General features: G+C 36.7%; 1 protein-coding gene across 1 annotated transcript in view; it reads right to left on the reverse strand.

Moving 5' to 3' along the window:
- LOC150089238 (dimethylglycine dehydrogenase, mitochondrial-like) overlaps nucleotides 1-25,289 on the reverse strand; it is a 220,916-nt gene that overhangs the window by 40,541 nt on the left and 155,086 nt on the right. The window contains exons 10-11 of the mRNA XM_090388493.1: nucleotides 23,137-23,291; nucleotides 6,888-7,105 (exon numbers count right to left, since the gene is read on the reverse strand). Of these exons, the coding sequence (XP_090244619.1) occupies nucleotides 6,888-7,105; nucleotides 23,137-23,291 (373 nt within the window). The remainder of the gene's footprint in view (nucleotides 1-6,887; nucleotides 7,106-23,136; nucleotides 23,292-25,289) is intronic.

Here is a 25,289-nt window from a genome sequence, read left to right on the forward strand (position 1 = left end):
TGTTAGGTTCCCCTAACAGCTGCGTATGTCACTTCAACTACAAGATCAATACATCAAAGGTAAAGTGCAGCCATTATCAACCCACTGCAGGATGGAAGCCTCCTCAACAATTCATGCTGAGAGAAATGGACCATAATCTGCCACGCTGGTCCAATGCAGGTTGGCAGATTGACCATATTCAGCAGTCAGGGGCTTGAACCCTGGTCTACTCAAAGAGTGTGCACTCCCGCTCCTGACCACTCGGCTACGGAGGCCTTCGATACATCAATCAGTGCTATTTTAGAGATATTTAGATACGTTGCACTTGCAAGTATACATCTCTTTAGTTATCATAAAACCATTGTATCTTGTCTTTCAGAAATTATGAAAATCTGTGAATGATCAATAAAATATTTACAATAAAAAAGCTCTTTTATTTCCTAATCGATATATACAAAGCAAAATACCTAAAAGAAACGCGAAGGATGTTTTGCATAAACCATCTACCGCGCGTGCTCGGCACACACGCAACTTTTTTATTCGTCTTTTTTTTTTAACAACTAGGGAAATATAATGGATACATTTTTTTCATGATAAAATTTTAATATTGAGAATAAAAAGTAACATAAAAATTTTGCATATCACAAATAACAAAAATTTCCCATATCACAAATAACATAAAAACTATCACAAAACATTCCACAATTTAAAAACAAATATTACATAAAAAACAAATTTTCTAGAAAAAGTATACAAAAAAAAAATCACAGATTACACGAAAAATAATTATTTCACAAATATTCAAGAAAAATTTATTGTAAAAATTGCCACATAGAATTGACTTCTTTATTAATATTTGTTGTCGATCTTCTGCTTTGCTCAATAGCTGAGTGGTGATTACAGAGGAATGATTTGACGTAACGATCCGGATAAAATTAAAGCAATGGTTTTCCATTTAGATGTATGGTCTTCATAATCTGCAACGTGTTTAATTGTCACTATATTATTCATTACGCTGAAACCTCACTCAGCTTCAGCACTGCTAATCGCAATGGTTTCAAAGATATTTTCTGGCTTTCTTAATTGAAAAGGTAATTTCACTCGATTTTAAAGATAAACTGTCTTTGACAAAATCTCTAAAATCATTAATTTTTATTTCATATTTTATCAGAAAACTTCAATTTCTTATTCAGTTTTCACCGTCTTCCCACTGAGACGAAAGTTCTTTCACATTTCACAATTTCGGGTAGCATATGTTTAAAATTTATTTCAATGGTATCATTATTTTCTTTATTTAATTTAAAATCACTCATTAATAACTTATCTTTGAGGATAAAACAATGCATTTAATAACTTGTCACGAGGCAATTTTTTTTACTTTCGATTTTGATTCATTCAAATTCTTTCCACTTCAACATGCTCTCAATTTTAGCTTCATAATTTCCTTCAGAATATTTCAAATTAGCAATAGCATTGATAGTTCGAATAATTAATTTATTTGCTTTTACCATAGTGATTCTGTAAAGCTTCTGAAAGGTAAGAGAGCTCCTGCAGGATGTCGATCATTAGTGCTAAATGGTTAAAAAATTCCAAATTTAAAAGTCGATTTAATAATCCAGAATATTTAACTTCTGATTCAAAATGTTTGCACAAAGCAGGATAATTCCTTCAATCCACAATTGCCATCCGCAAGCTGAAAGCTGCTCATTATGGCCCGAACACATGACCGATCTTTATAGTTTCCACATCAAGTTTTTTAGCAATCATCCTTAATTTGCACTGGTTTTTTAGAAATTGGTGATAGAGTTTTTTTTTTTTAATTATTGCCTGTATGCCATTATATTTTAGAACATCATCTATACAGTGAAAGGCTCGACAAAGTTTCAAAATCTGCCAACATTTCATCTTCGTAATGTTTATATAATATCTTAGTTGCCTCTTCCCATGTTGCTACTGTTGTTAGTTCTTTGAATACAGTGCAAAATGTCGGAATCACACGGATATTCTGCTACTGTGACCATGTAAACATAGACAGGAGAAATTTACTGGAAGGCATGGATCACTCACTTCTCCGAAAAACATATGCCCATGTGTCAGAGTAAAGAGGAACCACAACACAGGTTGAACAGAGGCTATAATCCGTGTCGAGAATCTTCTTAATCCTCTGACTGGCTATGGAAAGAATATTGACTAGCGCGACTTCTTGGTATGTGACTACATAGGTTTTACAGACACCACTAATGTTGTGGAATGGTAACCCCTTTCACTCTTAATTCGCACTTTATAATTACACAACTGATCCGGCAAACGATCTTAAACTCGAGAAAAAACGCCTTCTCACCCACCTACAGCAGGCCTGGCAAACTCGCTGGACGACTTCGACAAAAGGGGAAGTCACCCGAAGATTCATACCGGATAATCAACTAGTGTTTCCCAAAAGCCCAAACTGGTTTTCACCGGGACTGCTGACATCTTACCTGCTCACGGGACGTGGCGCAATAAGAGCAAAACTCTCCAGTTTCGGATTGAGTGACACCCCTCTCTGCCACTGTGGACAGTCAGAGACGTGGGCCACCTCATGCACCACTGCCAACTATACGAAGACCTCCGCTGCCTCTTAATAACTAGAATACGTTTCTCGCCAATAAACCAAGAACAATATCTCTTGGAGAGCGAGGGCAACTATAAAGCCTTAAAGCAGTTTGTGCAGGATCTTTTCACTAGAAGAAGAACATACCCACAACCTTAGCAGGAATTTTCCCACAAACTAACCACTCGTCATCCATAATAAAGATCCTTAGATGTGTCAACCAAACAAAAACCTAACAGCTACAATCTGAAAAACTAATCATTAATTTAACCTGGATCTGACCACTGGCTTAAACTGGAGTCATTATCTGAACTTGACCACTCACACGGATGGGACAACATGTCCCAGGAATGGCATACGAAGACCTTACAAAGACATTGTGCAGTTTGCTGCAGAAACATTAGGCGATCTGAACCGGGTACCCTCATTTGGTTCACTTTCTTTCCCTTCCCTTGGCAGGGAATGGTTACTCTGTAGCCCCCCCTGCCATCCCCTATCTTCATCTGGTGAGGCATGGGCCTGCCCCGCCGACTTTTGGGGTTATCTTCACTATTGACCCCATATTTCTGTCTTTCACCCCCCAGTCTTGAGTCTCCCTTCCCTCTCTAGCTATCTTGCGACTAGCGTTTGACCCTTGCCAAAACTACACAAGCCCCACACTAAAATTAAAAAAAAAAAAAAAAAAAAGAACTCTAACCCGTATAACTTATATCTCGGCCTGACCCAATTTCTGGCGTTTCTCCCCCCCCCTTCCATTTTTTTTTTTTTTTTTTTTTTATAGGTCCTAGCCACTGAAATCTCAGGAAATTAGGTGGCAGGACCTGCCAGAGTAAATAGTAAATTTCTAAAATACTGGTGTACCTGGTCTGCCTCCACGAGGTATAGTGTGGGCAACAGTGGGCCTCATTTGAGACCCAACGGCTAAAAGACCAGATGAACAACGGTACAAAACATTACACGCCACAATATCCACACACTTTTAAACCTCTGGCCTCTACAGTGTTCTGTATAGCACCACAATGTATATTACGCGGAGATGGGGGAAACCCCTGGTGCCGTTAGACCCTAAACACACTATACTTTCTAATTACCTAAAGGCCAGAGGTGAGAACAACGCATACACAGTTGTCTCTCCTAATTCGTTCGTTACATGGAAATTTTCTTCATTCAACAGAAACTATTTTAAATGTAATTAACAAGGGGAATCAAAAAAATTCGCTATAAAGAAGTTCATTAAACAGAGGTTGGACTGTAATTAAATCAAAAACGAAGCAATTTTAAAATACATAACCAATTGATTGCACCATTAAAATGCTGGGAATGGGCCCCTCGCCCCACTGTAGTTTTGGCTCTGGATACTCAATAATTGCATTCAGTATTTTATTTGTAAAATAAATGATCATTTCAACAATGGGCTCACAAATTTTCAAAAAAAAAAAAAAAAAAAAAAAAACAATGGGCTCTCGCAAGCCCACTATAGCTCACCACTGAGATATCACCAGTGGATCAACACTGATGGAATCCATATTGGTAATCACTGATCAGATGGAAGGTTTCAAGGCAGTTTAGGAGTAAGCAATTAATGGATTTCTCCATTACTTTAGAAAGAGTAGAAGCAAATGCACTGGGACAATAACTAGATTGGAAAGATTTGTCATCCTTGTTAAGAACTGGCTGGATATGAGCAAATTTGAAGGTAGAAGATAACACCAGTGGAATAAGAAAGTGTAAAAATGAATCATACAGCAAATAATTAGGACAATTGAGATGAACAGCAGCCAAATAAACAAACAATTGGGACTATGCCAGAAAAAGTGGAAATGGACTTCACTGAGAATGGAACTAAGATCGTGTATATTTTTGAAATTAACGAGCAAGTGTTTGGGAGATTTTGATCTTTTTACAGATAAGTTTGTTCTATTAGTTTGATTATTCATGATCTACAATCTTTTAAACCTTTTACAATCTTTTAAAACCTGTGCATACTTCATGTTGTATGAAGTAATGAAATTTTTGGATATGGCATACATGCAACAAGAATGTAACCAGCTCCATTACATAATGTGGCCTTCACACAATGCCCCTCCACACACACACACACACACACACACACACACACTGCTTGGGCTACTCCTTCCCTCCAGTCACTACTACTCCCTCACACAATTCCCTCCAGTCACTGTCTGGCAGGGTAGAGGCAGCGAGTGTATACACTAGCTGACCCAGATGCCTCCTACAGACCTATAGGTTAACTCTATATGAGGTATCTGGATTATACCCAGAAATAGGACCAAAATGCAATAAATATTTTTATTGCTATCTACTAGAAAGGAATTGCAAAGAAATGCACCATGTTTTTGTTTTTTTTCTTCTTAAAATTTTTAAATTTTTTGTTACAATTCCTGTATACTCGGTAGCAACAAAAAAAAATATTCATGTTAAAATAGGAATCCCATAATGTTTTTTACATGATGTTAAAATACACAGAATAAGATTAAAATTTTGTTCCGTTAAGTTTTGCAAAACAAGTTCTAAAAAGGGTACACTAGATGAGTGACCCATTTTTGAAATCACAACCAAAAACTAAAATCCCCTGGTTGCAGCTACTTATGTCTGCCACAATTCAATGTAAGTCTAAGAAACCTAAAATTATGAAAATATAACAATATACTTAATACACTACTAATCATAATACCAGTGAAAAACTTTAAAAATATCCTATAATATTCATATTAAATCGCACAATAATCAAACTTACCAAAACAAAAACTCAGTTAAGCACGTATGCACTCAAAAAAAAGTTTGTGAAGAACATCTGAGGCAATATCCTCACCCTTTGGAAGTCAGGACAAGACAGTTACACTCCCCCAGAGTAACTGCCTCCTGCACAACTTGATCCCAAACATGCCTTTTGTTTTACACTGAAAGGACAGAATTCATGGGATACCTGGTTCCTGGGCAATGCGACACACTGTCACTCCTCTCGCTAATGGACAAACCCACAACTTGGTGAGTATATAAGTACACTGCATCACGTACATGGTAATTCAATATCAGTATGGATAAACTTTGTGAGTTAACCGACTTTGAAAGAGGGATGATAGTGGGTGCCCAATGCATGGTCACTCTATCGCAGAGATGGTAAATAAATTGAACCATCCCCATTCAACAGTATTTTTCTATCTATGTCAGTCTGTGATTACTGGAAAAATTACTACGTCACTGAATGTATATCACCATTGCTGGTGAAAAGAATATAAAGGAATCTCTAGAATAAATTGTTACCTGATGTGGTGCAAGATGTGATGTGGTGCAAGATGTGATGTGGTCAAACCCTCTCTTCCCACATGATGTGGGATGAGAGGGCTTAACATCTCAAAGAAAGGGAAGCAAGAGCAATGAGGAAAAAAGGGATGTGATTTAAAAGCCTTAGCTATTGCTTAAGGCACTGGTAGATATTCTGTACATGTCTACTAATGTTGATTGGAGGCTCTTACTATCCATTACAAGAAAACCTACAAGAATTTGCAATGGTAGATAAGCAAATAACCGTAATGAGATTTTTTAAGAACATCGAAACTGTATCTTTATCCCCTGAAGATTTTTGCAAGCCATCTTTCTGGAAAGTTTTTTTCAAGAGAATCTCATATCTCTTTAATCCATCCTTTTGTATCACTGCTACCCTCATTATCTTTTCACTGATGATGATCACTCATCACTGGTGAGTTAAATATTTTTTAATTTATTCTTCATAGAAAACATACTCATAATGTTTACATTTATTTTTGTTATAATATAATTATTGTTGTTATTATACATATTACACACTAACCCTTATTAATCATGAATGTTTGCCTTTATTTCATTAAGATAGGTCCAACTAATCTCCCTTTTTCCAAAGACTTTGGTCTTATACATGGAAATTTCCAGGAACATATCTCCTGGAAAATATTGAGGGTATAGTGTATTGTGATTTTTTCTTACCATTGCATCTTTAAAACTCTCAGTGATTTCTGTAACAGATATATTAATTTACATTACAATATTAAAGCATGATATTTCTCATATTAAATTTTTCTACTCCATTAACTGGGTCGGTATATTCTCATTTCTATTTCAAGGTGTGGTTCTCATCACGTTTTAATTTTTAACTGTGGATCCACCATACATTTGAACAATCAGTATAACTTACATTGAGAGTTTGGTGATTAGTGATTTAAATTTTTTAAACATTGATGTATATGAATTACTGTGCTTACTCTATTTCTAAACAATATTTTTACTAAAAAATGCTGTCCACATCCAATTAAAACTATACCTTTGGCAAGCTATTGGCTACCAGTCTGTCTAAGACTACAGCTGCATCTTTACCCCTCACTTCAAACTTTGCAAAAGGAGTTAAATCAATTATACCAGCTTTATTAGTAACCATGCTGCATTCTCTTCTTACAGGGTAAAACCAGTTAGTACGCCTGAAACTAGGTTTATATCCTTTCTCATCTCCTGGCAGAGCAAACCATGCTGGCTGTTCCCAACCTGAAAATGAAGTTCAATTTCAAGTTTTAAGACTAAATTATAAAAGTTAATACATATCACATCTAAGAAATATTGCACCATTAAATGGATTATGCCTTTAAGGTAATAATGCAGCCATTTAAAACATTTTCCTGTTTATATTGCTTTTTTAAGGTTCCAAAAGGAAGAAATCTAGATATAACCTTCCTTCCACTTAAGTTTTGGTTTTGAGAAACAGATAAGAGACTACAAGGAGCATTTGCAAAATCTATGGGCTGAGTTTGAAAGGGTAGTGGTAGTGTTAAAAATTTCTATACTAATGTATAACACTTCAAATAGTAACCCACTAAATTTTGTGCAGTTTCAATGACTTCTTTTTTCAATTTCAGATTCTGAAGTCAACAAAGCTGTGTGAATGAGGAAAGATGGACAAAATCAATCACCATGCAAATCCAGCAAATTTTTCTTTGCAAACAGTCAAAATACAGCACTTCTACCCCCTCCAAGAAAAGCCAAGTTGATTCATTCTGCTAGCAATTTGATGGTATCAGTTTTTTGGGATGCTGATTGAGTGTTACTATTGTTTTCTGACAGAAATGCCAGACAGTCACAGGAGCATATTACGAAGACCTCATGAGGGGTTTGCATAAAAACATCAGTTCAAGGACAAGTGCCAAAGAAAATGCAGCAAAGGAATCTTGTTCCACCAGGATAGTGTGCCTGCCCACAATCTTTCATTGCTATGGGTGCACTGCATGAGTACAGCTTTGAAACCTTGGACCATTCCCCATATTCAACAGATCTAATACTATTGGCCTTTCACCAGAGGCGGATTTAACGGTGGGTGCACCAGGCGCGCGCGCCCTGGGCCCCCGACTTCTGAAGGGCCCACGCAAAACCCCAATGAATTAGTTGAACATATTAGTTCAAAACTTTGTGATTATTATTATGCTATTATTAATTATATTATACATATATTATATTCAATTTTATTGGAAATAAAACATTAATAGTACATAATATTTTTTATTTATTTAAAAAAATGGTTAACATGTATTTTTATTTAACCTGTCTCTCTCTTTTTTTTAAGGGACCCAATATTTTCTTCTGCGCCTGGGGCCTCAATCAACCTTAATCTGCTCCTGACTTTCACCTATTTCCCGATTTGAAAAACACCTGGCTGGCATGCATTTTCACACCAACTGATGCTGTAGTAGATGCATTCCTAGAGTCCAAGAGAAAACTTTCTTCACACCTTGACTCAACAAGGTGTGAAGTGGCAAAAGTAATTCTACTCCAGTATATATCCAGTATATCAGTGGCAAAAGTGTTTCAACTCCAAAGGGAGTTGAACTCCAGACTCTTCAAATAAACCCTTCGTATTCAGGCGACAAACTTTTAAAACACTCCTTGTGAAGTCGAATTGTTTATGGTGCAGCACGTTTACTTTGTAGAAATCATTTCTACTGTCTTCCCATTTATCAGTATATTTATGCACTCTATGGCTTTTTTTTTTTTTTTTTTTTAAATTCAATGTTGTATGCCCACTTCCTTCCCTGATACAGTAATCAGTATCTTTTATGTGTATGTGTGTGTTCAATATGGCATCAATAAATAAAATAGCAGAAGAAAAGTACTACAAGTTTAAGGAACAGTTTTTGTGACTGTTGTGGATGGCATGTGCACAGACAATGACTTTAATATGATGTATGGCTCCTAACAACTGCTAAACATGCTTCACACTTGTGATGCACTGAAAGAGACAATGGTGCATCACAGGTATAAATCAAGGATCAATGAGTTTTATGAAATCACTTGCCACTCTTGCATAAATACTGTTTCCAGCTGATTAAGTGTCGTTGGACATTCTGAAAAGATGCAATACATCTTTTTAGGGAATCCCAGATGTGTTCAATGGGATTCAGGTCAACTATCCATACAGCAGGCACATCAATCCATACACACAATACTCTCATTTTCCAGCATATTGTTGGCAAACTGTGTTCATTAGTGATAGATACAATGTTCTGGTTGAGCACTGTTATCTAGCATAATGAACTCTGCCTACAGTACCAGCATAGGAAAGGACCAGGAATCACAGTATCTCATTTCTACGAATCCTAATTGCAAATCTCGTTATCTGCAGTCAGTGTTCTGTTTCTGATGATGTGCAAGTTCATATGACTATGGAGCCTAATGCTGTCCCATAGCAGCAATCCTCCCTTACCAAACTGACTTAAGAGAAATCACTTTCCTGTGTTCCTTCACACACACAGAGTTGTTTTGGATTTCTTTTTTATGCCATGCTACAACCCAATGAGAATCCAAATGCAGGCTATACATGTACAATGATTCCACAACTTGCTAATAACACTCCATAGCAGCACACCAAGCCATGCTGAAACTTGGCACCTCTGGTCTCCTGATACATGTCAAGGTGGCAAACTTGGGCAAATCCATCTGAGATGGTATTTTCAGATGCTTCACTGCAACAGCTGTGTCATCTTTTGCAGCTGTAGTTCTTGAATGTGATGTAACTGCATATGGGTAAGTATTTAACAAAATAGTCACACTCCTGACTTTTCATATTCTCACCCTGCATTTTTTGGAACACTTAAGAAATTTTGAATGTGTGCTGTAATTATGGCAATGATGGATACTGTGTATTTCTTACATTATTTCTTAAACCACTGTGGTTTTAGAAATAAAACTTTTTTTCTAAAATATTTATTTATTTTTGTTCAGGGCAAAGAAATACATACATCATTTCATGCAATAAGAAAAAATCTAATCCTGTTGTACTATTCAGTACCTTTTAAGCAAGCTCTAAAGGATGGGTTAATGACAACTGAACTACATTTAAGTTCAACAACAGTGCCCAGAGCCATAGTCAAAGTTTCTCTGGATAGATTTTATTCCCATGCCTTCATGCATGTAATGTTTTGTGGACAAGTTTAGCTACACTTTCTGTAGTACAGCTGACTACTTACAGCTAGTGATGAACACCTCTTCTCATAGCAAATATGCTCACCTGTGGGAAGAATATACAAACTATGGGGGTGGGGTGGTCAAGTTTCATGTGAATATCAAAGATTATACTTTACTGCTAGAAAGTTATAATTTTCTTTTCACTCTTTGCTAGAAAATGTCTCTATGTGTGCTGCTCATTTTATTTGAAAGTTCTTGTTCGGAAATTTCCCAATTTTCTAAGTTAACCATAACTTAGAAAATTGGGAAAATTACCAAAAAGCCATTTTTTTTTTACTTTATTCAAAAAATTAACCACTGTAGCTATGAACATGACAATTCATTTTTAAAGTAGTGACCACTAGTTTAAATGACCAAAAAGGGAAAAGAAGAACTTTCATTCAAAAACAAAGAACTTTCATTCACATGTGGCAACATTATAAGCTTCTGAAGGAAGATATGTATAAAAACTGGAATGTATGATTGAAAAACAGTAATTTGGTTACAACTACTGTTGATTATAGACACTGGATAATATGCACTAAAAATTAATAGTAACGAATGGGCCTGGTGTACTGGGGTCCATGGTTTATAATAACATCTCCACCGTGAAATCAAGAGCGCTGACTACAACAAGTCCAGACTGTTACAACATCTACAAGGTAAGGTCTCGCCTATCGTATTTACGAACCTTATACATACCATCTGTCATCGGGCTAATTAGATCTCTGATACCTACCATTTATGCCAACAGCGCAAATTCATAAACTTAAGCATAGAAGCCAACTCCTTAAAGGCAAGCACATGTTCAAGTGATACAACTTCCTTTGTCTTGAACCTAAGCAGCAAACAACTATCCATCGAACAGCTGAATGTCTTATCCAACGGCATGAAATTCGCCGTCATACCATCCAAACCTCCATTCACACAGCTCGCTATGGGTATAGAAGCCAGTATTACCAACCTTCCCGAAGAAATTGCCAACAAGATCCATTTCAGGACTGCCGCAATCCTCTGCAGCACTCGAAAAACTTACTCAAACCTTAACCATCGTCAACATGCCGCCCTATCATCTATAAGAAAAGACAACTCCATCATCGTACTTCCTGCGGATAAAGGGCGCCGGACCGTTGTGTTAGACCGATCAACCTACAGAGAGAAAGCCCTGACCCTACTACTAGACCCAAACATATATGAACCTCTATCTGATCCACCCATTGTCTTGAAACGTCTAGAGACACATGTCAATAAACTCATCCACACATGGTTTAAAGATAAGAAGATCTCGACTACAACTCAGCATCTTCTACGTGCTACTGGCTGCCAACTACCACAATTCTATGGATTACCAAAGATCCACAAACCGGGTATTCCCCTCAGACCAATAGTGTCATGCTGCAGTGCCCCAACGTATGAACTGTCCAAGCATATCGCGCGCCTCCTCTCACCTCTTATAGGTAATACCTCGCACACTGTTAAAAATAGCAGTGAATTCATTCACCTCATTAAGGACCTTTCAATCCCTGACAACACTGTCATGGCATCATTTGATGTGATTTCTTTATTCACTTCAATTCCCATCCAACAGGCCGTGCACTGCGCAAGAAGGCTCCTCGAGAACGACTTAAGCCTCCAATCCAGGACATCACTATCCACTGATGACATCTGTACCGCCCTCAACCTATGCTTATCAAGCAGCATCTTCACTTTTGAGGATTCAGTCTACCAGCAGGTACATGGCACTGCTATGGGTGCCCCTGTCAGTTCCATAGTAGCCAACATCGCCATGGAAGATCTGGAGGAGCAGATACACCGGAACCCACCTACACCTATTACAACATGGTGTAGATACGTTGATGATATTTTTACTGTAATACCACATGGCTCTGAAACTGCACTACTGGAATACCTCAACTCCCTATCTAATTTCATCAAGTTTACCATAGAGTCAGAGGTGAATGGTACGCTCCCATTCCTGGACGTCCTAGTGCATCGCGTAGGCCCACATCTAGAGACTTCAGTATACTGCAAGCCTATGTGGTGCGGTCAATTCACTAACTACAGATCCAGCCACGCACCAAGCCATCTCAATAGCACTGCCCGCACCCTATTCTCCAGGGCTTGGAGCCATTCCAGCACTGATACAATTAGGCGTAACAAGATCTCCCGTGTGAAGGCAGACTTAACCAAATGTGGTTATCCATCCCATGTGCTAAGCAGATGCCTATTACAGGCAGAAGAACTCACATCCAACCCAAGACCACCGAACCAAGTCGGTATATCGTCCGCCTACATTCCCTATTATCCAGGCGTGTCAGGACGGATCTCGAAGGTCCTTAGAAATGAAATTACAACATCAAATGTGTGCAATTACCCTGCAGGAACCTACGTTCACTTGTCTCCAGTGTGAAGACCCCTGTCACACCTGTCTTATGCAGCAATGTAGTATATTGCATCACCTGTAGAGACTGTAACAGTTGCTACATAGGAGAAACATCAAGGCATCTCCAAGATCGCCGGATTGCTCTGTCGGAACATGACAGAGCAATCCGGCTTGCCGAAACTGACCAGTCCGTGGTCGCGGAACATTTTTTGGGCCACCAACCACGATCTTGACCCCAAACGCGACTTTTAAATAGTAGACCACTCACGACACTTTCGCCACCGCCTATGGCTAGAGTCACTCAACATAGTAAACAATCCAAAGGCATTAAATCGCCAGAAAGGCATACGTCTACACCCCATCCTAGAGACAACCGTTTTAATGCTAGATGATCAGTGGAGTAGAAAGCAGCGCACGTCCGTGCAACAACAATGACACATGATTAACGTGCCTCACTCAGCTCATTGCACTTATCCGTTGTATTTTTGTATTTAAATGTCAGTTGATGAAGAGACAAGCGTCTTGAAAGCTACTGTTAGTATATATTTGTATTCTTACATTAAACTGGATTTATAACTTATACGTGTATGTTACTAAAAATTGAGCAAAATTCTATAATATAAAATAACATTTCTATATTTATTACCAATCACAATTAATTTAATTACAATTTCTTTGTATTTAATATTTAAAAGAATAAAATCATTAAGGAAAAGTTTTAGAATAAGGATCATTTTACAACTTGCACATGGAATAACCTCTGTTACAGTAACCAACGACATTATTTGAAATGGGGGGGGGGGAGAAATATGTGGTACACCACATACTGTCCCAATAACAAATATTAATATAAAGAAAGACACCATTAAACCAGTGGCGTAGCCACCATGTAGGCAGGCAAGGCAATTGCCTCCGGGCCTGGCGTCTTTGGCTGTCTCCTGTTTTTGCAATTGTCATTAATTAAGTAGGGGCCTGAACATGTTCTTTGCCTCCGGGCCCGAAAAAGAGTAGCTATGCTACTGCACTAAACCATGTGCAAATGTTAAATATTTATTGGGATGGTTGCAATAGAACAAGATAACTGCCATAATACAGGTACTTAGCAAAAAAGACAACATTTTGTAACTGAAATTAATAATGTCATTGGAACAGGAAAGCTGAAGACTGCGACTGGAATGAAGCAACACATTTGTTCAGCAATTTTTGTGCTGGTCTCAGTTCTCCTAGTCTGATGACACTACTCAGTTAAGTTACAAAACATTACCTTATTCTTAAGTACCTATATTGTGGTCATCATTTTTTTGTCTCTTGTAACTATCCCAAGAGACAAAAGATGATGACCACAATGTAGGTAGTAATCTTTTGTCTCTTGTAGCCATCCCAATAAATGTTTCATAACATTTGCCCATGGCATAATACTATCTTCCTTTGTATTAATATAATCTGAAAAGAACAATATATTTTTCATGTTGTTCTTTCAAATGTGTCATTCTTTCATGCTGTGGCATTTACCATCCAGAAAATTGTTCTCTGTTTTTAAAAAAACAATAAAAGAACAATGAATGAAGAATAAATGAATAAAATTGATGTAGAAAGATTGTTCTCTGCTTTTTAAAAGCAGAGAACAATCTTTTAAAAGCTTTTTAAAAGCAGAGAACAATCATTCCACATCAATGACTGGGCTCAATTTAAAAATGTGAACCTTTGAAGCCTTTACTTTAAATGAAAGTTCCTATATTCCATTAACCCAGAATTGGGCATTAGGCATGCAAAAAACTGAAATTCCTCTGTGTATGTTAAAATTTGAAAAATCAAAAAAAAAAAAAAAAAAAAACAACTGAAACTGTTCAATTTTTGATGTCATATTTATTTTCTAAATACAACTATGAAAAATCCATGTTCTATATTAAAATCATACATTTTAATTAATTTTTGAAATTAAAATTCCCTTTAGCTTGTCAGTAAGTAAAATGCACATTTAAAAACCACACATGTCAACAAACACAGCAATTAGGCACCAGCATGTATGTAACAGGAGTGCTTGCTGCATGAAATGTGAAGCGTGCACGCACGCACACCCACCCACCAACAGTCTAATTCCGGATGATGCATCAATTTAACACCCAGAGAGCATTACCAATTGGAAGAAAGTGAGTGACAGTTAAACCAGCTTGTTCTCAATAATATGCACATTTTTTTTTTTTTTTTTTTTGGTAGTTGTTGGCGCATCGGCTTCTATGGCCATAATGCACCTCCCAAGGTTTTTGCAGTACTTTGATCCAAGCCCGAACTTGGCTTGGATCCAAGCTTGAACTTGGCCTGTTATAACGTACGATCACTCATCGGTGAAGACAGGATATTAGAGCTGGAAAAGGAATTAGAAAATGTGAATTGGAATATCATTGGTTTGGCTGAAACAAGAAGAAGAAATGAATCACTTATAAGTTTATCAAGTGGAAATCTGCTGTATACCAATGGAAACAGTGAAAGGAGTGAAGGTGGAGTTGGGTTTCTGGTCCATAAAGATTTTAAAAACAACATTTTGGAATTCAAAAGTACATCACCAAGGGTGTCAAGACTAATACTCAAGATTTCTAAGAGGTACAAGCTAAAGATTATAATGATTTATGCACCAACATCGAGCCATGATGATGAAGAGGTTGAAGAAATGTACACCGAAATTGAGAGTCTTCTAGATGAGCAGAAAACCCACTACACTATTATTATGGGGGACTTCAATGCTAAGGTTGGAAAAAGGCAAAACAGCACAGAAAGAGAAACTATAGGAAATTTTGGAATTGGTGAAAGAAATAAAAGAGGTGAAAGACTTGTGGAATTTGCAGAATCTCAAGGAATGTCAGTAATGAACACTTTTTTCAAGAAAAGGGTGAACAGAAAGTGGACATGGAAGAGTCCAAATGGATTAACAACTAATGAAATCGACTTCATCCTCACTAACAGAAGATATATTGTGAATGATGTTACCGTCCTGAATAAGGTAAATATTGGAAGTGATCACAGAATGGTAAGATGTACACTTGATATAGATGTAGGAAAGGAAAAAACTGACTCGAGTAAATAATACAAAGGTCTTTGAAATAACAGAAGAAGAGAAAAAGCAGTATGTACTGGAACTTAAGAACAAGTTTGAGCTTCTGCAGACTGCTCAGGACCAAGATATTGATGAGGAATATTACAACTTTCTGAAAGTGATAAAGCCCAAGAAACCTATAGGGAAACAGAAATCCAAAGAAGAAAAAATTAGTCAAGAAACACTTGTCATGATGAACCAAAGACGACAAATGAAGAGCAAGAAAAACACTGACAGGGAGAAAATTGAGTATACTGAGTTATGCAAAGCCATTAGAAAGAGACTCAGAGAGGACATAAGAAGATTTAACACAAGAAAAGTAGAACAAGCATTAAGGGAAAACAAAGGATTTAAATCAGCAGCCATGAGCAGTAATACAGAAAGACAAATGATACTGAAACTGAAGAATAGCGATGGTGTACTTATAAACAGCAGAGAAGGCATAATTCAAATAGCAGAAGACTACTATAGAGAACTATACAAGGAGCGAGGGAATGATACCAGCAGTGGGGAAGATGGATTGCAAAGTAGCAACGCATACGACATACCCGATATTCTTCCTGATGAGGTAGAACATGCATTGAAGAAAATGAAGAATCGGAAAGCCCCGGGGGAAGATGAAGTTACTGTAGAGTTGTTAAAATTGGGAGGAAGAGACATAACACAAAAACTGGCAAGGCTCTTCACAAAGTGCATTAGAAAAGGTGTGATGCCTAAGCAGTGGAATAATGCAATCATAGTTTTGCTGCATAAGAAAGGAGATAAATCAGAAATTGGAAATTATGGACCAATTAGCTTGTTATCCCATATCTACAAGTTGTTCACAAGGGTCATTACTAACTGATTAGAAAGAATACTTGATGAGAATCAACCGAAAGAGCAAGCTGGCTTTAGGACGGGATTCTCAACTATGGATCACCTTCACGTAATATCACAGCTAATGGAGAAAGCAAATGAATATAAAACACCATTATGCCTGGCATTTGTGGATTATGAAAAGGCATTTGACTCCATACAGCATAAGGCAATGTTTCGGGCACTGGAAAGACAAGGCATAGATACTCCATATATTATGATTTTGAAGAAAATATATGAGAGTGCTACATCCTTTATCAGACTAGACAAAGACAGTAGCAAATTTAAAATCGAGAAAGGAGTTCGACAAGGAGACACAATATCTCCGAAGCTGTTTACTGCTGCCCTTGAGGAAGCTTTGAGAAGATTAGACTGGTCGCAGAAAGGAGTCAATGTGAACGGAGAGTACCTAAACCATTTACGATTTGCAGATGACATTGTGGTCATAAGCCACGATCCCAAAGAATTAGAGGAAAATCTTAATCAGTTATGCACAGTTAGTAAGGATTTTGGACTAAAGATGAATATGGCTAAAACAAAAGTAATGATGAACAAGTATGCCACGGAAAGGGAAATAATGATTGATGGAGCAGTAATTGAAAAGGTGGAGTCATATACTTATCTGGGACAAGTTATTAGCTGTAATAATGATAAATGGCTGGAAGTCAAGAGAAGAATAAATTTTGGATGGATAGCATTCAGGAAATATAGTCACATACTGAAGAGCAATATCCCAGTTTGTCTGAAACGTAAAATAATGAATCAATGTATACTCCCCACCATGACTTATGGAAGTGAAACTTGGGCACTCACCAAAAGAATGGAAGAGAAGCTAAGAACTACACAGCGAAGAATGGAACGAATTATATTGGGAATCAGACTGTTAGATAAGAAGAGAAACACATGGATTAGGCAGCAAACTCAAGTAAAGGACATTCTTATCAAAACTAAAGAACTAAAATGGTCTTGGGCAGGACACATAGCTCGAAGACATGATGACAGATGGACTAAGAAAATAACAGAATGGTACCCAAGAGGAGCTAGAAGAAAACCTGGAAGACAAAGGCGGAGATGGATAGATGAAATTCATGAGTTTTTGAGTAGTAAATGGATGGCCAGTGCTCAAAACAGAAGGAACTGGAAAGTTGCTGGAGAGGCCTTCATCCTGCAGTGGATTGAAAATGGCTGATGATGATGATGATCCAAGCCCGAGGCAGGATTCGAACCCGCGACCTTTGGGTTGCTAGGCAAGCACTTTACCCACCTGGCTAGCCCGGTCAGCAATATGCACATGACAGAGGCTAATCAAAACATGAATATAATTAGGTTTAGCTTAATCATGATTTTCCCTTATTGTGTGATGATTAACAGAGATTTCTCAAATTTTCAGTGGTGAAATCAAAGAAAACATTTTCAAAAACAGCTATTAAGAGTTTCAGCTGTGTGACAAAGCAGATGAAGCACAGATTGTTGAAATACTGTTGGAATTCCATTGAACCCTCAAGTCTACTTAGCATTAACAAAGCAATTTTTTTTCTTAAAATATGAAATCCAGATTGCTGTTTTTTTTTAAACTTCATCAAATCTGATATTTTCTCTCCAGCGTGTCCCAAGGATGATTGAAATTTCTAAATGAACATGTTTGACCTCTTCAATTGCATTGCTCAAATAGAGTCCTTTTTATAGAAAATTAGGTAAATAAACAAAATGAATCTTGATGAACAACAAATGTTTTCTAAGCAAAGAATCAGAATGATTCTTTGGTTAGAGACCATTTGGTTGATGCATTGGATACAGTATCCAGAGCTTCAACATTTTTTATAGAATCAAAATTTTTGACATAAAACAATGCTGCATATAATCATGTTCTCCAAAAGAGTGCCTTCCTTTCCCATCAGTGCCTTGTCAAAAGAGGCACTGATGGGAAAGGAAGGCCAGATTGCATATATCTATAAACAGTTAAGCAACAACTAAGTATGCACAGGTTTTACAAAGATTTGTTATAGAAGCATTTTAGTAACTTCACCAAAAGTCTCCCAAATCGTTTCTGCTGACAATTTAACAGAGTTACATACCTTAAGAGAACAGAAAAATGAATTTCTTCTTCTCTTGAGGTGCATTATCTTAGTTAAAATAATATATGGAAATCTTCCCTTGTAATGTTGTGCAATGTTGTTTTCATATGTTGGTTGATCTGGAGTTGTTTTTTCTGCATGGGGCATTTTTTTCACTAATAAAACAAAAGACAATACTCCCATCCATAGTAAAATCATTTTCATGATGGGCAATCCACAATTCCATATGTTTAATAGTAGATTTGATTTTTAGCATTTTGTTGGCTTTTTGTTATTGGCTTTTAGGAGCATTAGCAACTAAGGCCGTATTGCTCCGGGATATGCAGTGGTCATTCCGTGACCTTTCTGCATCCTCCGTATTTTTGGTGGTGATGGGCTCGAACCCCTGTCTAATCAAGAAGCGTGTGCTATGCGCTGCTGCTCCTTCCCACCTGGCTACGGAGGCGCTTTTAGCATTTTGAATGAAATCTCCAACTGCCTATTCTGTATTATTATAGCAAAACTAACTGTTACAATAGATACAAAATTCAGAGCAAAACCTGATTTAACAGTGCTTGCAAATAACAGCCAGCTCCAGTATATGGGACCCAGTGATGTAACTGCCCCAGTCTGATGGTAATCACCATCAATTAAAATATTTTCACGATAAAGCAGAGTGCAGAAATCCAGGATATTCCTCACCATCTTCTATCAGCCTGACAACCATGTCAGACATCAGTAGGGAGTCAACTGAACCTCCAGAGAAAGTACATGAGAACTCTTCAAACTCTGAATAAGCTTTATTCAGAGTTCACTTCCACTATACAACACAGCAAAAAATTTAACTCTTCTACTCCACACCATAAGCCCAGTAAAATCCCCTATTAAATACATTAAACATTTAATTTCATAATACAGCACTTTTTCATAATATTCTGGCAACTTTGAAGAGGATGAATATTTCTTTTAATGGACGATGGGATTTAGCAGAGAGATCTTACCAAAATATAGTCCATTATATCGTAGTTTTACTGCACTTTCATCCAGTGTCACTAATGGTATGAGAATTAAAGAAATAAACATGTTTCCCCATGCAAAGGTTACTGCAATATTGCGATGTTTCAAAGACCGAAATCATGTTTCTGAGTTCAGTGTCTGAAAAACTGATCAAAAAAATTAATGAAATATAGTGTTGCAGTAACATTTGTGTTATATACATTTATATGCATTAATGATTAAAACAAACCACAATATACATTTGCATATGCACACAGACAACTCTATCATTAATATCCACGTACCTGCATGTCTACAAATAACCTTTATTTACAGGAAAACTAATAACACATGCTGAAAACTTTCGCCTTTATGAGAGCCTCTGGTCTTCATGGAACACTCTCCACCAATTTTTTTGTAAATGTCCTCCAATATTTTCTGCCATTCAAAGTGGCAACCAGTTCAGTTCTGCTTTTTGGCAGTCTTTTCTCACATGCACCCAGCAATCCAATTCATCTCAATCATAGGATTGGAGTCAGTGCATTGGGCTGGCCAGTCCAACTTTTTGACATTCACCCTCAAGCCAAATCATCACACAACATTAGAAGCAAGACATGGGGCATCATCCTGCTGATACAGGTATGGGCCTTACCTAACATGCTGCCCAACATAAGTAACACATTTTTGTACAGGGCATCTAGACAGATTTCAACATTTATGATTTTGTCCCAGGCCAAACCATGAAAAACAGACCCGAATCATCATGCTGCCTCTGCCAAACATCACTCTCGAGATGATGTGTTGTGACAATCAAGTTGCAACAGTCTAGCAGGTAACTTTCTCTGGGCATCTGCTACACCCAGACATGGCCATCAGAGTAGCAGACCATGTACCATGACTCATTATCCAAACACACCAGTCCAAGAATGTCAGTCCTTACACCAAGCTAATCTCTAAAATAATCTCAAAAAGCATTATATAAAAAATGCAAAGAAAAACAGCAAAGACTTCTATGCTTATATTAACAGTAGAATATAAAGGGGTTGAATCACATTGGGCCATTTGATGTCTATGAGATAACTGTTGATGACCCTGCTCAGGTTACAGAAAAACTGAAGAGGTATTTTACATCTATATTCATACGTGAGGAATTCTTTAGAGATGCCAGAAGTTTATCAAACTCTAACAAGGAGCTAAATGACTTTATGATAACTGAAAGGAAAATGGAGGAGAAATTGTTGAGGATGGACATAAAAAAGGCACCCGAGGTGGATGGAATCTATCCCAATATATTAAGGAAGTCTGCAAAGAAGGTAAGCAAACCCTTAACCATTATTATGAGAGCATCCTTGGATTCAGGGAAGGTCCCTATGGACTGGAGAGTGTGAATATAGCCCCAATTCATAAAGGTGGATCAAAATGTGACATGAGTAATTACAGACCTGTTAGCTTAACATCTGTCTCAAGACTAAAGACTGGGCACCTGCGGGGAGATCTGATTGAGGTGTTAAAAACCTTGAATGGATTGAGTAAGCTGAATGTTAATAGTATCCTTCCACTTGCTGAGACTACACACATGAGAGGACATAAATTCAAGTTGAGAAAGGTGCACCTTCTGCCAGCAGGTGGTTGATTGTTGGAACAGACTTCCATCCGTTGTTGAAGTGGTTGTTGTTTATTTGGTTTTTTAGGAGCATTAGCAACTAAGGCCATATTGCTCCGGAATATGCAGTGGTCATACCCTGACCTTTCCGCATACCCCTTATTTGGTGATGACGGGCTCGAACCCCGGTCTAATCAAGAAGCATGTGCTACGCACTGCTGCTCCTTCCCACCTGGCTATGGAGGCACCAATTGTTGAAGTGGATGGGTTGAATAAATTCAAGGGAGAACTAGTCAAATCCTTGGAGGGTACAGATGAGTGAACTATGTTTTTTTTTTTTCCATTACTACTACTACTATCTCATATTGTGAAATCCCACTAGAGAAGACTACTGTTCTTTATTTTCAGTTGAGTACTACCACTCGGACAGCACCATTTTAAAGCAATTTGGTTTCTTATCAGTGAGGGTAGGTTCCCAGAGTCAAAATTGGGTTGACAACCCAGTTATGACTTATTTACACGATATGAGGGATGCCAAAAGGTGCGACTAATTATACTGGTGGTACACATTCAAGTGGATATAATGATGGTAGTCTTCTCGAATGGGAAGCATTACTTACTTAAACTATAAGGAGGGTTACACGTGAAGGATTTCACAATATGAGATGTTACAATGATTCCAATGTTCAAATTTCAGTTTGTCTAAAAAAAATTTAACTATGCAGTAATTATGCAAATGCACTAATTAATGTCATAGTTTGAGGCTTTCTACTCTAAAATATTTTTCATTTAAATCAGTTTTATTTATACAACCTAACACAACTTTATACTATTTTACAATGCAGTACTACTACTGCAAGCCATTTCCTTTAGTGTTTTCGGATTAATTTATTAAAAAGTGAAGTCTAAAAATGAGCATTTTCTATCAATTTACATTCATATAGACTATTAAGTTTTACCTGTTTTCTGGAGTTTAATGAAATGAAAATTGCATATTAAAAGGAACATTCAAATAAGTGAACATCTATTCTTAACAGAAATTAAAAGAAATTAACAAAAAAATTATTAACATCAACATTATCACCATTAGTAGAGGCATATGATGCAAGAAAACATAAGCATAAGCCAAAAAAAAAAAAAAAACCCTTCCCATTTTGCCAATCCATTAACTTCAAATGTTTGTCTAGTTCTGCCTTGATTTTATTTAAGCTGTCAACTTTTTCAATGATAGATGGAAGTTTGTTCCATCAATCAACCACCCCGCTAGCTAAAGGCAAATTTCCACACATCTATTCTACAACTGCCTTTCCTCAATTTGAATTTATGTCCCATCAGGCAATTAATCTGGGAAAGAGGAAGAATCCCATTGGCTCTGAGCTTGCTCAAACCATTCAAGGCCTTATACACTTCAATCAGATCGCCTCGCAGGTCTCCAGAAACTGCAATTTGCAGAACTTAAGCCTTTCTTTATAAGAGCAACCCTTTGTTCCTTTCACCAACCTCGTTGCCCTTCTCTGTACTTCTTCAAACAGATCTACATCCTTCTTAAAATGAGGCCTCCAGACCTGCATACAGTACTCAAGGTGTGGCCTGACCACAACTTTTTTAGCAGGGATAAGGAGGTGATTATCCCTGCTAAAAAATTCCTGTATATCATTGACAAGACACCATAAGCTACTCTTGCAAACTGTCTGCACCGCTCAGAAAACCTCATGTCTGACTGCACAATTATCCCCACGTGTCTTTCATTCTCTACCACCCTGAGTGTAGTACCACACAGTTGATACGTTACTCTGGGATAACTGCTACCCATATGCAGTACTTTACTTTTGTTAATGTTAAACTTCAGTTGCCACCTCTCAGCCCATCTGCTCAACTTTTCCAAATCCTGCTGCAGTAGCGTACTGTCATTAACAACCCTGCCAACCTTTGTATCATCTGCAAAACATTAAAATTAAAGAACAGTTTTACATTTATAAGGAAAATTCAGAGATGAAAATATCCTAATAATGTTCTATATTGTGAGATTTTAAAATAGTGATTATAATACTTGAAATTTTATTTTTTTATGAAATATATTTTAAATGTATATAAATTTATTACCTGCATGAAAACTCATTTCTGCACCACGATCAAGCATTTTCTGATATGCTCCACTTACTCTTGCAGTTGGTCTTCCTGCCCATCTTTCCTCTTTAGGATATGTGTAAGAATTATTCATTCCATAAGTTTCTCGAGACTTGGAAAAAACATAATCTCTAAAAGCATTACATAACACAGTTTAGTTTCTATTAATTACATGTTTTAATCATCAATGGAATATCGTTTAGCCCTTTCGCGAGTGAGTTTCCAGACAGTATGCAAGCTACCTAGAGTGACATTTTTTGAGGAATTTGGAAGTATCACAAAAATTGAAAAACTATATATATATGTATAATTTAAAAAGTATGTTTTAAACATACATTTTTTTCCTATCTTGACTTTATATTTAAACATTAGCATGAGATTATTATGAAAAATAAAATCAAGGTCAAAATTTTGTTTATAAAAAAAAAAACCTACCTAGTCATTACCTTTTTTTTATATATATTTATGTTCTATATTTCCTACCTTTACATATGTATTATTTGATCTAGTTTCATCAACCTTTCTTCAATTTTGGCTTTGAGACTATGCGAATCACAGTCTCAAATGGTAACAGATGGCAACACGCCCCCACAGACAGTCTGTATATACACAGTTGACACTGCTTCAGAATAACTTTCTAAATGTATACAGAGTGTTCCAATTAAAAGGCACTGGGAAGGATTCTTATCACTTATTTTTATGTTTAAGCTATTTGGATCCCCCAGATGTTTTTTCATTGCATCTGAGATAATGTTTTGAATTTGATGTTAAAGTTGTACTAAGCATATTATCATTTAGATTTCACAATTTCTATTTTAGAATTTAAAATTTTCCAAATCAGCTGCTTGTTCCTCAATGGGAAAATTGTTTCTCATCCTCAGTTTAGTTAAAGAGATCACTGATGTACCTCAGAAACAAATGTAAACTGACTTTAAAAAAAATACAGAAGAAACAAAGCTGTTGATCTTCACTACACAATTTCAGCTGTACAGCAGCAGCTTATTATATGAGAAAATTTGTGTTCCATCACCTCATACCACCACTATTGTGTTATTATATTTTTTTTTCTTCAAACAAAATTAGTTTAATTCTGTTTCAGAAGTACACTGATGAAGGTGTTAAACTAAACTAAGGATGTGGAACAACAGTTCCATTCTGAAAAATAAGCTGATCAGGCAAAATTGAAGTGTAGAAATCATAAAATATAAACAGTAATATTTAGTCTAATTTTAACATGAAATTCAGAAATTTTGGCCAAAATAAGACAAAAAAAAATCCAGATGACAAACAACCTAAACCTAAAAATAAAAGAGATAGATCCTGGTGACTTTTAAATGAAACACCCTGTATATATGTTCATACTTCTTTGTGCCGACATAGGAAATTCCATATATATACATTTGCACTCGCAAAAGGGTTAATAAAGAATATATATAAATTTCAAAGAATATCAAGAGAAAAAAAAAAATTAGCTGTTATATGAGACATACTCTCTCAGATGTTTTTCACAAAATACCGTGCAATATTTGCAAAAGTTTATTGTTGAGATTTTCGAAAGATCTTCTGTATTACGTCTGTAAATTATGGAGTTTCTAAAAATTGACTTGACCCTTTTTTTTTTTTTTTCCAGTTAAAAAAAAAAAAAAACCTTTGAAGGTTTCCAGTGGAAAGGCCAGTTATTACACCAATAATGGATGAAAGTAGAAAAGTTCCTCCGAACATTAATTAGCATTTAAGAAGAATTACAAATACATAGTATAGAATAAATGAACACTTTCCTTGTAAACTCTTATTATCTGTCACCTTAATTAGAAAATGATATACACAGCAAGAACAAATCATCTTTACAAGTTAAAGTGTCTGTAACTTCTGAATGGTAACAGCAAAGACAGAACTCATGCTAGCAAAAGTCAATAACTAGATTTTCACAATGCTGCTGCTGCTCTGAGTTCATGTGTCAGTAAGAGAAGCTACTGTTTCTCCCTTCACAATACTGGCTAGGTATTAATGATAATATAGCATCCTTTCTGAACGAAATATGGCAATATATATCCACCAGCCAGGTGGCTGCTTGCATATTTTGTATTCTTGCCAATGAGAATATATGGCATGTGCAACCAAGTTGCAAG

The sequence above is a fragment of the Mastigoproctus giganteus genome, chromosome 2, assembly GCF_048544385.1.
Source record: "Mastigoproctus giganteus isolate SK-2022 chromosome 2, ASM4854438v1, whole genome shotgun sequence".
Classification (NCBI taxonomy): Eukaryota; Metazoa; Arthropoda; class Arachnida; order Uropygi; family Thelyphonidae; genus Mastigoproctus; species Mastigoproctus giganteus.